Source organism: Rousettus aegyptiacus, unplaced genomic scaffold (genome assembly GCF_014176215.1).
Source record: "Rousettus aegyptiacus isolate mRouAeg1 unplaced genomic scaffold, mRouAeg1.p scaffold_m13_p_8, whole genome shotgun sequence".
NCBI classification, from domain to species: domain Eukaryota; kingdom Metazoa; phylum Chordata; class Mammalia; order Chiroptera; family Pteropodidae; genus Rousettus; species Rousettus aegyptiacus.
This window is the reverse complement of record NW_023416311.1, coordinates 15,956,884-15,968,857: the sequence shown is the minus strand read 5'-3', so window position 1 is coordinate 15,968,857 and position 11,974 is coordinate 15,956,884. Positions and strand designations below refer to the sequence as shown.

The following is an 11,974-nucleotide window of genomic DNA, read 5'->3' as shown; positions in this document are numbered from 1 at the left end:
CATTCCGCCCCATCTTTGATCAGCTCAAGAAGTTGGTCAAATTGGAAAAAGAGAATTGGGCACACTGGTCAGAAAGAGCAGTGGTGACAATGAAAAACGATGCCTTCTGCTTTTATGCTGCCAAGTCCAGGTTATTTAAAATTTCAGTTACATACTGACTGCAATCAGAGGAGGAAGGATGAGAGGCAGGAGTCCTAGGCCTGAAACCGTACAGTCCTAAGAGCAGTCTTCCATGCCCTGGTTTCAAACTCCGGGCAGAAAATTCATCCTGTACCCCAGCCAAGAGAATGCACCCACCTGCCCTCTGCCAGGCTGCAATCACAGTTGCCCATGCCCCCGCTACGCACCTTCCATAGCCTGGGTATCCCCACCAGAAAGATCCTACCCACAAGCTTCTTTGGCCACACCCATAAGTAAGTACACTCAGTCTAGAGCTTGCTTTTCATGCAGTTTAATGAGCTACACAGAACAGTCAGGAGGCAGGGGGTCCCAGGATGCTCCCTCTCACCCCAGCCCCACTTCAGGGCACAGTACCTCCTCTCTCTTATGGCTGTCAGGGAAGAGACAAGATGCTGAGGGAGGTTGTGGGAGCAAGAGAGTCTCAGAGCAGGGAAATGGAGGAGGACACTAGGGGCAATGAAGAGCTGGCATTGGGGAAGGAGCAGTAAGGGTCCCCCAAACACCCTGGAGGGCCTGCCTTCAACTCATGCAGACAGCATCCTTGTCTCTGCCCGTATCTCGAGGAGAGGTTTGGACATAGCAGTAGATCCAGGACAAGTAGGATGTCACTCGGGTGTAGACTCCAGGAAAGTTGGGAAGACCACATTCCTCCCCCCAACTCACCACTCCTACTTGGATCCAGGTGCCCCTCCAGTTACAGACCAGGGGGCCCCCAGAGTCGCCCTGTGGAGAATAGACAGATGATCAATAATCAGGGTCCCTGCAAGCAGGAGTGATGGACAGAGGCCATGGTCCGAGAATGTCTTACCTGGCAGGAATCATGGCCCTCGCTCCCTGCACACAGCATATCGTCCTTGATAAACTTGTTGCCGTATTGCTGCATACAGAACTCATCCGACCTAATTGGGACCTCCACCTCCTGCAGGTGGTAGGGCTTGGGCAACGGCACTGTGGAAAGAAGTCATGTGAGCCTTTGGTCCTGAGGGGGCAGACAGTCACAGGTCATGTGCTCTAAACCACGTGCTGAGCCTCAGTGCCCCCAGAGGTTCCCTTTGGGTTACCTAAGCCTCTGGTTCTCCAGGTTCATTCCAGGCTGACAAACCAATAATGTCTATGCTGACAGTGTGGGCACCAAGCTCAGAAGAGAAATGGAGGCATTGAATATTTTACCCCCAAATATTTTTATCTGGAAAACCCAGAGCAAATTCTTTCCCCCAAGAAGTGCAGATATTGGTGTCAAATTTGACTTTGTCCGTTTAATAGTGGATCCTTGAGCAAGGGGCTCAAATTCTCTTGCTTCATTTTCCATCCCTCCATCAAGACCACACGGAGAATGAGAGATCCACAGAAACAGGGGACCCACGAAGAGGGCCATGCAGGGCATGGTGCAGAGTAAGAGCAAAGAAAAGCTCATGGCCTGGCTTCGCTCTTCTTGCTCTGCTCTCTGCTCCTTAACCAAGTCCTCTTGAGCCACTCACCTGCCACATCCAAAGGAGACCCCAAGAGGAACCCCAGCTGATGCCTCATCTACAAAGCTTGGCCCACGCCCCACTGCATCTGTCCCCAAACTCGTCATCCTGATCCTTACCTGAGGAATTGATGTCACCCCAGCCAGTCACCCAGCACTTCATGCCTGGGCATGCCATGAACGACGCTGGTGGGAGGGCAACCCATTTGACCAGGTTAGACGGTGTCACGGGAGCCGCCAGTTGGAGAAGTGCCACGTCCGCTCCACCAGGTACTTCCTGTGAAATGTTGTACTTGGGGTGGCGGATGACCTTAGCCACCTTCACACTGCCATTGAGTAAGGGTTGCGCTCGTCCTATTTGGACCCTAAAGTTAAAAGGCACTGGGTCTTTCCTGAGGAATAGAAGACCAGAAGCTTCTCAGAGGCCATGGCAGAGGAACAAAAGTAAGCCAGCTTTTCTCCAGAGGGCAAAGTAACTCCAGGTGGCTGAATCCTACAGGGAGTCTGCAGCTACCATGTCCAGGAGGTGCCCACAGCACATATCACATGCTTCCCAATACTGTTCACCTCCCACTCCATGCCAGCAGGGTGGGCACTTACCCTGAAATGCAGTGAGCAGCAGTCAGCACCCACTGTGGGTGGATGAGGGAGCCCCCACAATGGAGTGTCCACTGGTCACCTATTCGGTGTACCCACAGGCCAACCTGCCATGGCCACTTCCCAGCTGGGGCATCATGTCCCCCGACAATGCCAACAAGGTCAGTCCCTGGGTCAAGATCAGGGGAAGCAGAGGAAGAGCCATCAGGGACCCAGGCATCCCTGCCCAGAGCTCAGCTAGGCCCTCATGCTCAGTCCCTCCCCAGGGCCACCCTCATCTAGGGGTCACCACTGCCTCCCAGGGCTGGCCTCTGAGAGATCAGGGTCAGGGTTTTGGAGACATGGCAGGCTTGGAGGTCAGGACTCACCTGAGGTCACAGGAATGGAACCCCCCAGGCAGGGAAGAAGGAGAAACAGCAGCCACAGCATCTGCAGGGGATGGGGGAATAGGAGAGGGCCAGGGTGAGGAGAGCTGCAGCAGGGACCCCGGGAACTAGGAATAGAGGGTGGGGGTCTGAACAGCATCCTCACCATGCCAGGTCCCTCTGCCTTCTGCCTCTGAGCCCCTTTATCCTCCCAGCCCAGAAACTAGGCAAGGGGGAAAGCCAGCCCTCCTCTGGGGTGGGGCATGGGAGGAGGCGGGTCTTATTCATTCAGTAGGACCAATGCTGACCAGCAAGTTATCTGTCAAATAAGAAATATCCAGTGTCTTCCTGAGCCCAGGGGAGAACCCGGTGCTCGAGGTAGATCAGTAGTGAGATCGACAAAATGCGTGTGGAAAATTAAAAATAATAATAAGATGCTCTGAAACAAAGCAGAGAAAGGGCATGCATGAATGGAACAGAGGCAGGGGGCTTGCACCTGAGCCAAGAGCTGAGCAACAGGAAAGCACCAGGCCCCACATTTCCAATGTTCCTCTTCTACTTTTGAGGCACACATTGTCCTTAGAAAAAGACAGGCTCACTGGACCTGGAGCCAAAGTTTACCACCAACACCAGAAGTTGGAAGAGGCAAGAAGGATCCTTCCCTGGAGCCCTTGGAGGGAGTGGGGACCTGCTGACACCTTGATTTTAGACTTCTGACCTCCGGCACTGTTGTTTGAAGCCCCCAGTCTGTGGGGAAGCCTCTGGCTGCCCCAGGAGACCCATGTACATTTGCTCAACTGTCATAATAAATCACGTGCATGATCAAACATTGTCAAAATGCATAGCAAAGGATGAGAGAGGAGCCAGTTTAATGCTAGTTCCCATCACCTCTCCTCACACCCCAGGGGTGGCTTCAGCACATTCCTCAGAGACGAGTGCCATCCCCCACAGCGCTGGATTCAAGCTCCACATCACACCTCCGGCTTTCCGGATGGAGCCCTGTCCCCAGACTCTAGCCCCAGGCAGAGGCCACCCAGCCAGAGACAGATTTTTCTGTCCTGTGATATTCTGGGAATCATTGTCCACCCAACCTGGGATAGGGCCAGACGATGGTTTGAGAAGAGAAGCAAAGGGAGCAGGAAGGGTCCACATGCTCCTGGACCACCACCCTGTCCCCAGGGAACCAGGCAAGGAGGCTGTCGAGAGGTACTGCTAACAGCACTCAGAGGAACTCAGATCTCTAGAAATCTGCCATTCCCTCTTAGGGGCAGAGTCGCTGTCATCCTTGCTAAGATCCTGGTTACTCTGGGGGCACTCAGAATCCCCAGGAGACACTCGTGTCTCTATAGGAAACAACCATGATCCAACATAGCCAGGGGACCCCATCGGGAAGAGAAGAGTGGGCATCCAGAAGGGGAGAGGCTGGGCTCACAGATCCAATTAGTCCTGCCGGCCCAAGGGCAAGACCTCTGGGTGGGAGCGGGGGCTTCATTCCCTTCCTCCTCTTCACTGGTCTGGACAGTGGATGTGAGTTCAAGGCTTATTCTCAGGGCCCAGCTGACAGGAGACGAGTCACAGAGGTGTCAGCGAGAAGCTGAGAAGCCACAGGCCCCAACTGATGCTAGACCCAGACTTCCTGTGCCCCAGCCCCAGGCTAGGAGATAACCAGTTTGGCCAGACCTGGAGATAGATGGGGTTGATGGCAGACATTGGTTCTGAGAAGTCCCTGGGGACAAAGACAGCGTTTGAACATGACGAGCACATCTACCAAAAACAGAAACAAGAGGTCTGAGGGTCTTGGGGAAAAGTCTCATGGGCATTATTGGAAGGTAATATGATTTTCTTCCCAGAAAAGCCAAAGGCTCAACTGAAAGTTTTAAGGTTAAGTTTCCCAAGGTGTCTAGATGTCTTAAACATGAATACGGAGAAGAAGAAGAAGAAGAAGAAACTCATTTTTAATAAATGATGATTAATGAGATGCCATAATGGTAGAGACTCATTTCACAGCAGCATCCGTACATTCCTATCGATAGTAGCTAAGAGCAACCTCCACCAGGAATGTTCCAGAGTTTGTGACAATCTCAACACTCTCCTGAGAAGGAAAATTGCATGAAATAAAATGTCATTCAATGTTGCTGAATAGAGACGTCATCAAATATCAACGCTTCAAAAACCCCAGTGGATCATGAACTGCAGGCAAATCCGATCATTTGAATGAATACTCAAAGTGATCTCCTAGTTTGTCTGGAGGAAAACACAGGTGAGGAGGTCCAAGGAAGCCACAGAGCAGAGTGTGGGACGAGCTAAGCAGCTGGTATCATAAAGTCAAAATAGAAACCAGGTGGCCTTCAGGCGAAGCAGGGTGGGTTGAATAGTCGGGCCTACGTGCCCATCTTCCTAAACCCCAGCCACAGGGGAGAGCACAGCAGAGGACAAACAAATGGCACCAACTCAGAGCAACGAAAGAGGGAGACGGCATCAATGATGGACCACTGAGAACCAGATGGAGGAGATGAAGAAGTAAGGCATGGGGAGGAGAGCAACTCGCTCTTCTGGTACTTGGTTTAAAACTGCCTTGCTGTCTGTGGCCATCCCAGCCTGAACAAGCCCAATCTCCGCTGATCTCAGGAGATAGGCAGGGTCGGGCCTGGTTATTATTTGGATGGAGGACCACCTAGGAAGACCAGGTGCTGTAGGTGTTAAAAAAAATTTTTTAAATTTAATTGCAAAATTTTAAAAATAAAAAATAACTACCTATTCTGCTAGGAGGACATCTGAAGATGGGGCCACTTTATCCCCGAAAGACTCAGGCACCTCAGATCTTGGCAGGCACTGAAAAGGCGGTATTGACAGAGGGTCAGTGAACAGGGAGGCTGTTGAAAGTCTGGACACACATCTCAGAGTCCCCTCAGGCTAGATGGTCAGTTCACTGCCCCACCCACCTGCCCCAGAACACAGGCCCAGATCTATTCTCTGAAGAAAGCAAACCAGAGACTCATGGCTTAGGACGAGCCAGCACAGGCGAAGGGGAAGGAGAGGCATGCGGCTGGAAGCAGAAGGATCGAGGGAAAGTCTGCCCATGAGCGGGACCTGGGCCCTCCTTTCCCACCTGCAGTCAGCATCACACCCCCAAGAGAAAGCTGAAGGATCTGTCTCTAGAGGAACCTTGATCCCAGAAAAGACCAACAAACATAGGAATGGCATCTGGGAAGTCCAGTTTCTCACCCAATCATCTTAGAATAAAACCAAATAGTCCACCAGCCCAACCAGGCTGACAGATTCGAATGAGCATTTCAGAACCTCACTCATATTTGAAATGTTATTAAACACAGGTGTTCTTGTCCATTAGTATACATGAGTATGGAGGCAATTTTTGACACATGCTACCCCAAAACCTAGAGATTTGTTCTTAAATATAAAGAAAACAGTTGGAGTTCATCAGGGAAACATCGAATTAGAAAGTTAGAAACCAAGTAAAAACAATCGAAAAAAAGTTATCAAGGCTATTCAATTAACGTGGAGAGAATTCGAAATATGAGGAATTTTTCAGGGAGCTAGGAGAAGATACTGCATTCGTGAAACAAAAATTACAGAGTTTTTTTTTTTTTTTTGAATCTCAAATAGATAGCCAATGCCCTTGGAGATTAAATATTCAATAGAAGAGATGGAAAATCAATTCAAGGAAATTTCTTGTAAAATAAAACAAAAAGACAAAGAAATGGGCTTTCCTGTTCTCTTGACACCACCCACCCCACAAAAAAAGTGTGCTCAAGTAGGCCCACTAATGAACGCTTCATGGAGCCATGCTACCCCAGCTGCTTTCCCTGCTACCAGGTGAGCATGAGGCAGCTGTACAGAGAAATAAACATCTGGGACTCAGCTTGGGAGCCAGCTTTCAGAGGGTGCTTAATAAGACCAGCTGCCCAAAGCCCCAACAAACGGAAAACTAGAGGGCAGCACAGCCATGCTCTCGAAATGCCAAAGGAAAAGGGCTTAATTCCCAGAAGGGTTGATGGTCAAGGGTTGTCTGTTGGGGGATAAGCCCTCATTCTTGAAAGGGAAGCTGCCTGACATATCTAAGAATCCACACAGTCAACTCCTTGGGCCACGTGGCATCACTTCTCCATTTATGTCCTGGGAGCAGCTCCTCCAGGCTTCCAGCAGGCTGCTCATGCTGGGGAAACTCAGAAGAGAAGGGCTAATGGATAGACAACAGCCCTTGCCTCTGCAGGGGTGCCCACTATGTATTCCAGATTTCCTTCCCCCTCAGCCACCACCTCTGCTGGCATGGCCCTGACTCTCGCCCCACAGAGATCTAATTCCTGTGTCCCAAGCCCTTCGAAGGTCTTGCTTCCTACACTTGTCCACTTACCATCAAAATAGGGCAAAGAGGCATGGTACGCCCTGAGGGTCACCTGGACTACACACATTCCTCCTGCCCCATTGTGGCCACAGCCCAACCTCCTCCGGGGCATGAGGGTCATTCACCTTACTGTTATGGGTTATATGTGTCCCTCCAAAAGGTGGACATCTAAGTCCTAACCCTTGGCCCTTGTGAATGGGACCTCTTTTGGAAATAGTCTTTGCAGATGTAATCAGGTTTCAATGAGGTTGACACTGAACTCAAGGGCATTGCTGCTTGGGGCGCTCCATTCAAGAACAAGACGCAGTTGTTGTCAGGTAATTCTACTTACTTGCAGTAAAGTAGACAGAGGATTCGCATTCAAAGCTCTGTCTCCCCAAAGGACGGGCTTAGTCTTGCTTATACAGACTATTTGGTTAATTACATGTTGATTTCACCTTTACAGTTGGCTACACTTATCCTGATTTGGTTAATTTAGTTGCCTGCTCTAACCAGGTTGGGTTCCTATCAAGCTCATCCTGTTTACAGCTGAGTCTGCAAAATACTGTGCTACATTTTAACATTTAGCAAGAATAGTATTTGGTAAAAACTGCCCAGACCTTGAGACTTTTGTCCTATCTAACATGGTCATTAAGGTGGAGCCCTAATCTAATATGACTGGTGTTCTTATGAGAAGAGGAGAAAGAAACAGACACAGATACAGAGGGAAGACCACGTGATGATAGAGCCAGAGATTAGAATTATTCAATATGGACCCAGGAACACCAAGGATGGTTTGCGTCCTCCTGTAGCTGGGAGAGAGACCCAGAACACATTCTCCATCGGAGGCTCACAGAAGAAACCAGTCCTGCTGACACCTCATTTTGGACCTCAGGTCTCTAGAACTCAGAGAATAAATTCCTGTTGTTTTAAGTCCCCCAAGGTTATGGTCATTGTTTACGGCCACCACAGAACACCATGACACCCTGCCAAGATGGTGTCTCTGCTTCCTGCCTGTCACACCCTTGGCACCTGGACCCCGAAAAGGCAAGGTGCGGCTATAGATGTCCAGTGGGACTCTCGTCTTGTCCCCTGGCTGAAACAGTCCCCCTTTGGGAACCAGGACTTACACACTATGTGCCGGGAGGCAAAACGCCAATACCCGCCACTTCCCGGATCAGGGCAGTGATGGCAGGTGGGACTGCACCTGCTTCCAGCCGTTTGCTCCCCCATCCACTGATCCAGCCTCTCGGGGATACGGCCCTATATGATGGTCACTGATGGAGAATGTGCTCTGCGAGTTGAAGGGTGAAGTCTAACGCTCAGAGAGAACCATCTTTGCAGCTTTAGCTGTGCTTTTGAATTACTGCCTTGAGGGTATAGATGTGATACTTCCACTTGGCCCCACTGTGGACGCTCTCACCCCACAGGCCAAGGAACCAATGAGGTTTGGGTGACCACTAATCATGTGTGCCCTCAGTTTGGAGACTGGGCAAATGACCACCAAGTGGGCCTTTTGGCCTTCTGCCAGCAGGAAGCTCATGGTGAGATGGCACCTCTCGCCATCAGCTCCAGCCAGCAGAAGAGAACCCCATGCAATGACTAGTGGTTCCAGGCCCTCTCACCGGTGCATTCCTTAGGGTTCTGGTGAACGCTGTGTGCCCTGACCCATCCTGCGGCCCCTGGGCTCCGGCAGGTTTTCAAGCACCATTCCCTTGGGTCTCATTCCAGGGCAGGGCTTCCGCCCACATCCAGCCATGGCTCCCGCTCTCTGGATCGCCTGCCCAGCATGTGTTTGCATGACTCCTGCAGGAGCATCTTGGCCGGATCCTATAGCTTCTTTGGAACACACTAACTTTCCTTTCTCACCAGGCCCTGCAGATTACAACTATCCCTGGTTACAGACTAGTGTTCAGAAGAGGAGGGAGCAAGTCTTTTCAGGGAGAGGCCTCTGCTTTATGGAGGGTATTGCAGAAGACAGAATAATGACCCCCAAAGATATCCACGTCCCGATCTCCAGAACCCATGAACATGTCAGATTACCTGGAGAAGAGGAATAAAGGAAGCAGATGGAATTAAAGTAGCTAACTGGGTGACCTTGAGATGAGGAATCACCCTGGATTGTACAGGTGGGCCAGATGTAATCGCTGGCCCTTTGGCTTTGAAGATGGAGAAAGGGGCCAGGTGCCAAAGAATGCCGCAGCCTCTAGAAGCTGGAAAGGCGAGGAACACATTCTCCCTGGAACCTCCAAGAGGAACAGCCCTACCAACACCTGGATCTAGCCCATGAGAGCCATGAGTCTCCTGACTACAGAACTGTTTAAGATGATCGATGTGCAGGTTGTGGCGATTTATGACAGTAGCTACTGGCCACTAGTCCAGTGTGGGTAGGCTGGCTCTTGATAAGGGAGTGGGCCAGAGGAGGCTCAGGAGTTCTGGGGACTCGAAATTTCGCAGGCAGCAACCCAGACGTCGCCTTCCCACGTGTTGGGCTCCACTTTATCCAGCCAGGCCCTGGGCCTTGGCTGGTCGCTCCGATCCGCTTAAGGGAGCATCTCTGTCGCAGGGCTGGGCCACTGAGCCCCTGGGCAGCGCTCACTTTCTCTGCCCTTACGGGGTTGCCCAGGCGCCCCCCTGCTCTCACAGTAGCATTCACTTGCCAGTTAATCACCCTCAGCTTTTTGTCATTTTTTTTCCAGAGCCTCCACTGAGCTGGATAATCATTGCCAAGTTCCCTGCTCTTGAGCCACCCGTCTTCAGTGCTAGGTCCTTGTGGCCAGCCGGGCAGCAGAGTCCAGCACCAAAATCCCATCCCAGAGTAGCCTCCTTGGGTCACACCTGATTCCAGCAGACCAGGCTCCTCGGTAGCCCGCACTCTGGTGAGTCCGCACACAGGACATTTATGAGAGCAAGTGCCAGGACCCAGGCCACGAAGTGGAGGGAAGGAACAGACCCAGGCAGGGGGAAAGCTAGGCTGCCACAGTCAGCATCCCCTATGCAGCGGTCCACGATCAGGAGCAGGAGGACCCTTGGGAAGGGGGAGCCAGGCCCATGCCCCCTCCTGTCATCGGTTATCAGGCGTGGATGCCTGGGAGGCGGGCATGGCCTTGGTGAGCTGGCTCGCCCAGCTGTCCTTTAGAGCCTGAGGGTGAGGTTCCAGAAGCGGGATGTGTCCCCTCTTTCCTGCGGGACATGTGCGGAGTTTATCAGCTCCCACCAGTGTGCCCATTCTCAAGAAGCCACCTCTGAGGACATACTGTATCCTTGGCCAAGGAAAAGTAAGCCAGCCGCTGGCCTTGCTTCTGTTCCTCCTGTGGTCTGGACGGACCTTGGGGCCAAACCTGGTTCTCACAGCATTGAGTGCACACCCACTTTGTGTGTGTGTGTGTGTGTGTGTGTGTGTGCGCGCGCGCGCGCGCGGGGGACATACTTGGGAGTACAGACTGCACTGATCTGCAACATGTCTCCCATGCGCCAATGAAGAACAGAGGAATGGGGTTCCAGAAAGGAGGGGAAGCAGCGATGGAACATCTAGGAGGAGGGGAGCCAAGGAGAGGGGAGCAGCCGCGAGATTTGTGGTCTCAGTGACAGTGGCTGCACACCCGGTCTTTGCAGGTGGAAGAATGCCCACCAGCCTGGGTGCCCAGGCCCTGCCCTCAGCAGTTACTCTCAACTGTCCCAGCAGCAGCACTAGCTCCTGGCCCTGGAGGAGACAGGAAGAGAAGGACAGGGGTACTTGGCAGAGGCCAGGCTTTGCGGCCTCCTCCCTCTGAGGGTAAGGGCGAGCCCCCGGGGAGGAAGGGGAGAGTGCGGGTCCCTCCGTCTGCAGGGTTATCAGCACCTGTCATTGTCCGGTGTCTGAAACATCACAGCCTGCCTGATCGTGCGGCTCTGGGCTCAGACACCGGTGTCCACAGAGGGGTCCCCACTGGCTCAGCGCTGAACGCAGCCCAGTGGCATCTGCACTTTCATCCCTACGCCCCGCCCTTGGCCGCTTGCCGGCCATTTCCCCCAAAGCACCAGGCAACCCGGGAGCCCTTCGAGGGCAAGGTTGTGTCTCCGGTTCGTCTCTGAGTCCTGAAGGCGAGTGGAAGGGCGCCATAGAGCAATGGGCACTCAGCACCCCCAAACGTGAACGTGAACGGAAAACTGTCCGAGTGAGTGCGCCCACAGACGCAGCCACCGGGAGACGACAGAGAGCAAGGGTGGCGCACCTGCCGGGCGGGTCCTGAGCCGAAGCACCCAGACCCCTGGACAGGCTTTCTCTTTTTAAATTAGTTCAAACGTTTTCTCTTTAAATTAGTTCAAATGTTTAATGACACCTGGTATTTTTAAAAATTCTATTACTGTCAGAATGGAAAGCCCGTATGACATCTCATGAACAGAAAACAAAAAATTATTTTTAAAAAAATGAAAACAAAGCACTAATTGTTGGTTTGAGGAAGAGGCTGGGGCTGCCGGCCTCTCCACTCCTGGGTGGTGCTGTGTCTGGATGGAGAGAGAGAAGAGAAATTGCCTTTACTCTAAGGATGAAACCTCTCTTCCATTTGGGCTCCAGCCTCCTGGCCAAAGGTGTCCCTGGACAGAGAGGCTTCAGGGCAAGCCCAGCCTCAGAACTGGGGAGCTGTGGGGCCTGAACAAGTCTCTAGACCTCTCTGAGCATGGGCATTCCTATCTCAAAATGAGGAATGATATCTGCCTCTTGTGGTGTGGGACCTTGAGTGGGCAGCACGGGTCCTGCCTGGCCAGGGCCAGAGCTGGGGAGACCATTTGACCTGATCTGAGCCTGTCACCAGCCTCGCAGTAAGCAGGATGATGTCAGCATCCCCCACAGCAGAAAGGCTCTGGTGAATTTGGGGTGTGGATGATGTGAGCCACCTGACATGAGCCCAGTATTTGGGTGGTGACGTCCTACCGGGAGAGGAATAAACAGATAATATGCTTTTGGAATGGATGAGTCTATAAAGAAATAAAACAGGATAATGGGGTATGTTGGAGTAAAGTTTGCTTCTCAACCTAAAT

General features: G+C 52.0%; 1 protein-coding gene across 2 annotated transcripts; it reads right to left on the bottom strand.

Annotated features, from left to right (window-relative positions):
• Positions 1 to 440: 440 nt before the first annotated feature.
• Positions 441 to 2,795, bottom strand: LOC107506025 (mastin). Of its 2 annotated transcripts, none has more exons than XM_016136476.2 (6): positions 2,777 to 2,795; positions 2,614 to 2,674; positions 2,249 to 2,414; positions 1,769 to 2,040; positions 989 to 1,128; positions 441 to 903 (listed from the first exon to the last, which is right to left on the bottom strand). In XM_016136476.2, exons 1-6 carry the CDS (start codon positions 2,777 to 2,779, stop codon positions 700 to 702), a joined length of 846 nt encoding a protein of 281 aa, XP_015991962.2. In that variant the 5' UTR covers positions 2,780 to 2,795; the 3' UTR covers positions 441 to 699. The 2 variants fall into 2 exon arrangements, with proteins under 2 accessions (XP_015991962.2, XP_036081634.1); XM_036225741.1 differs by having other exon boundaries at positions 1,769 to 2,013.
• Between the last annotated feature and the right edge of the window lie 9,179 nt (positions 2,796 to 11,974).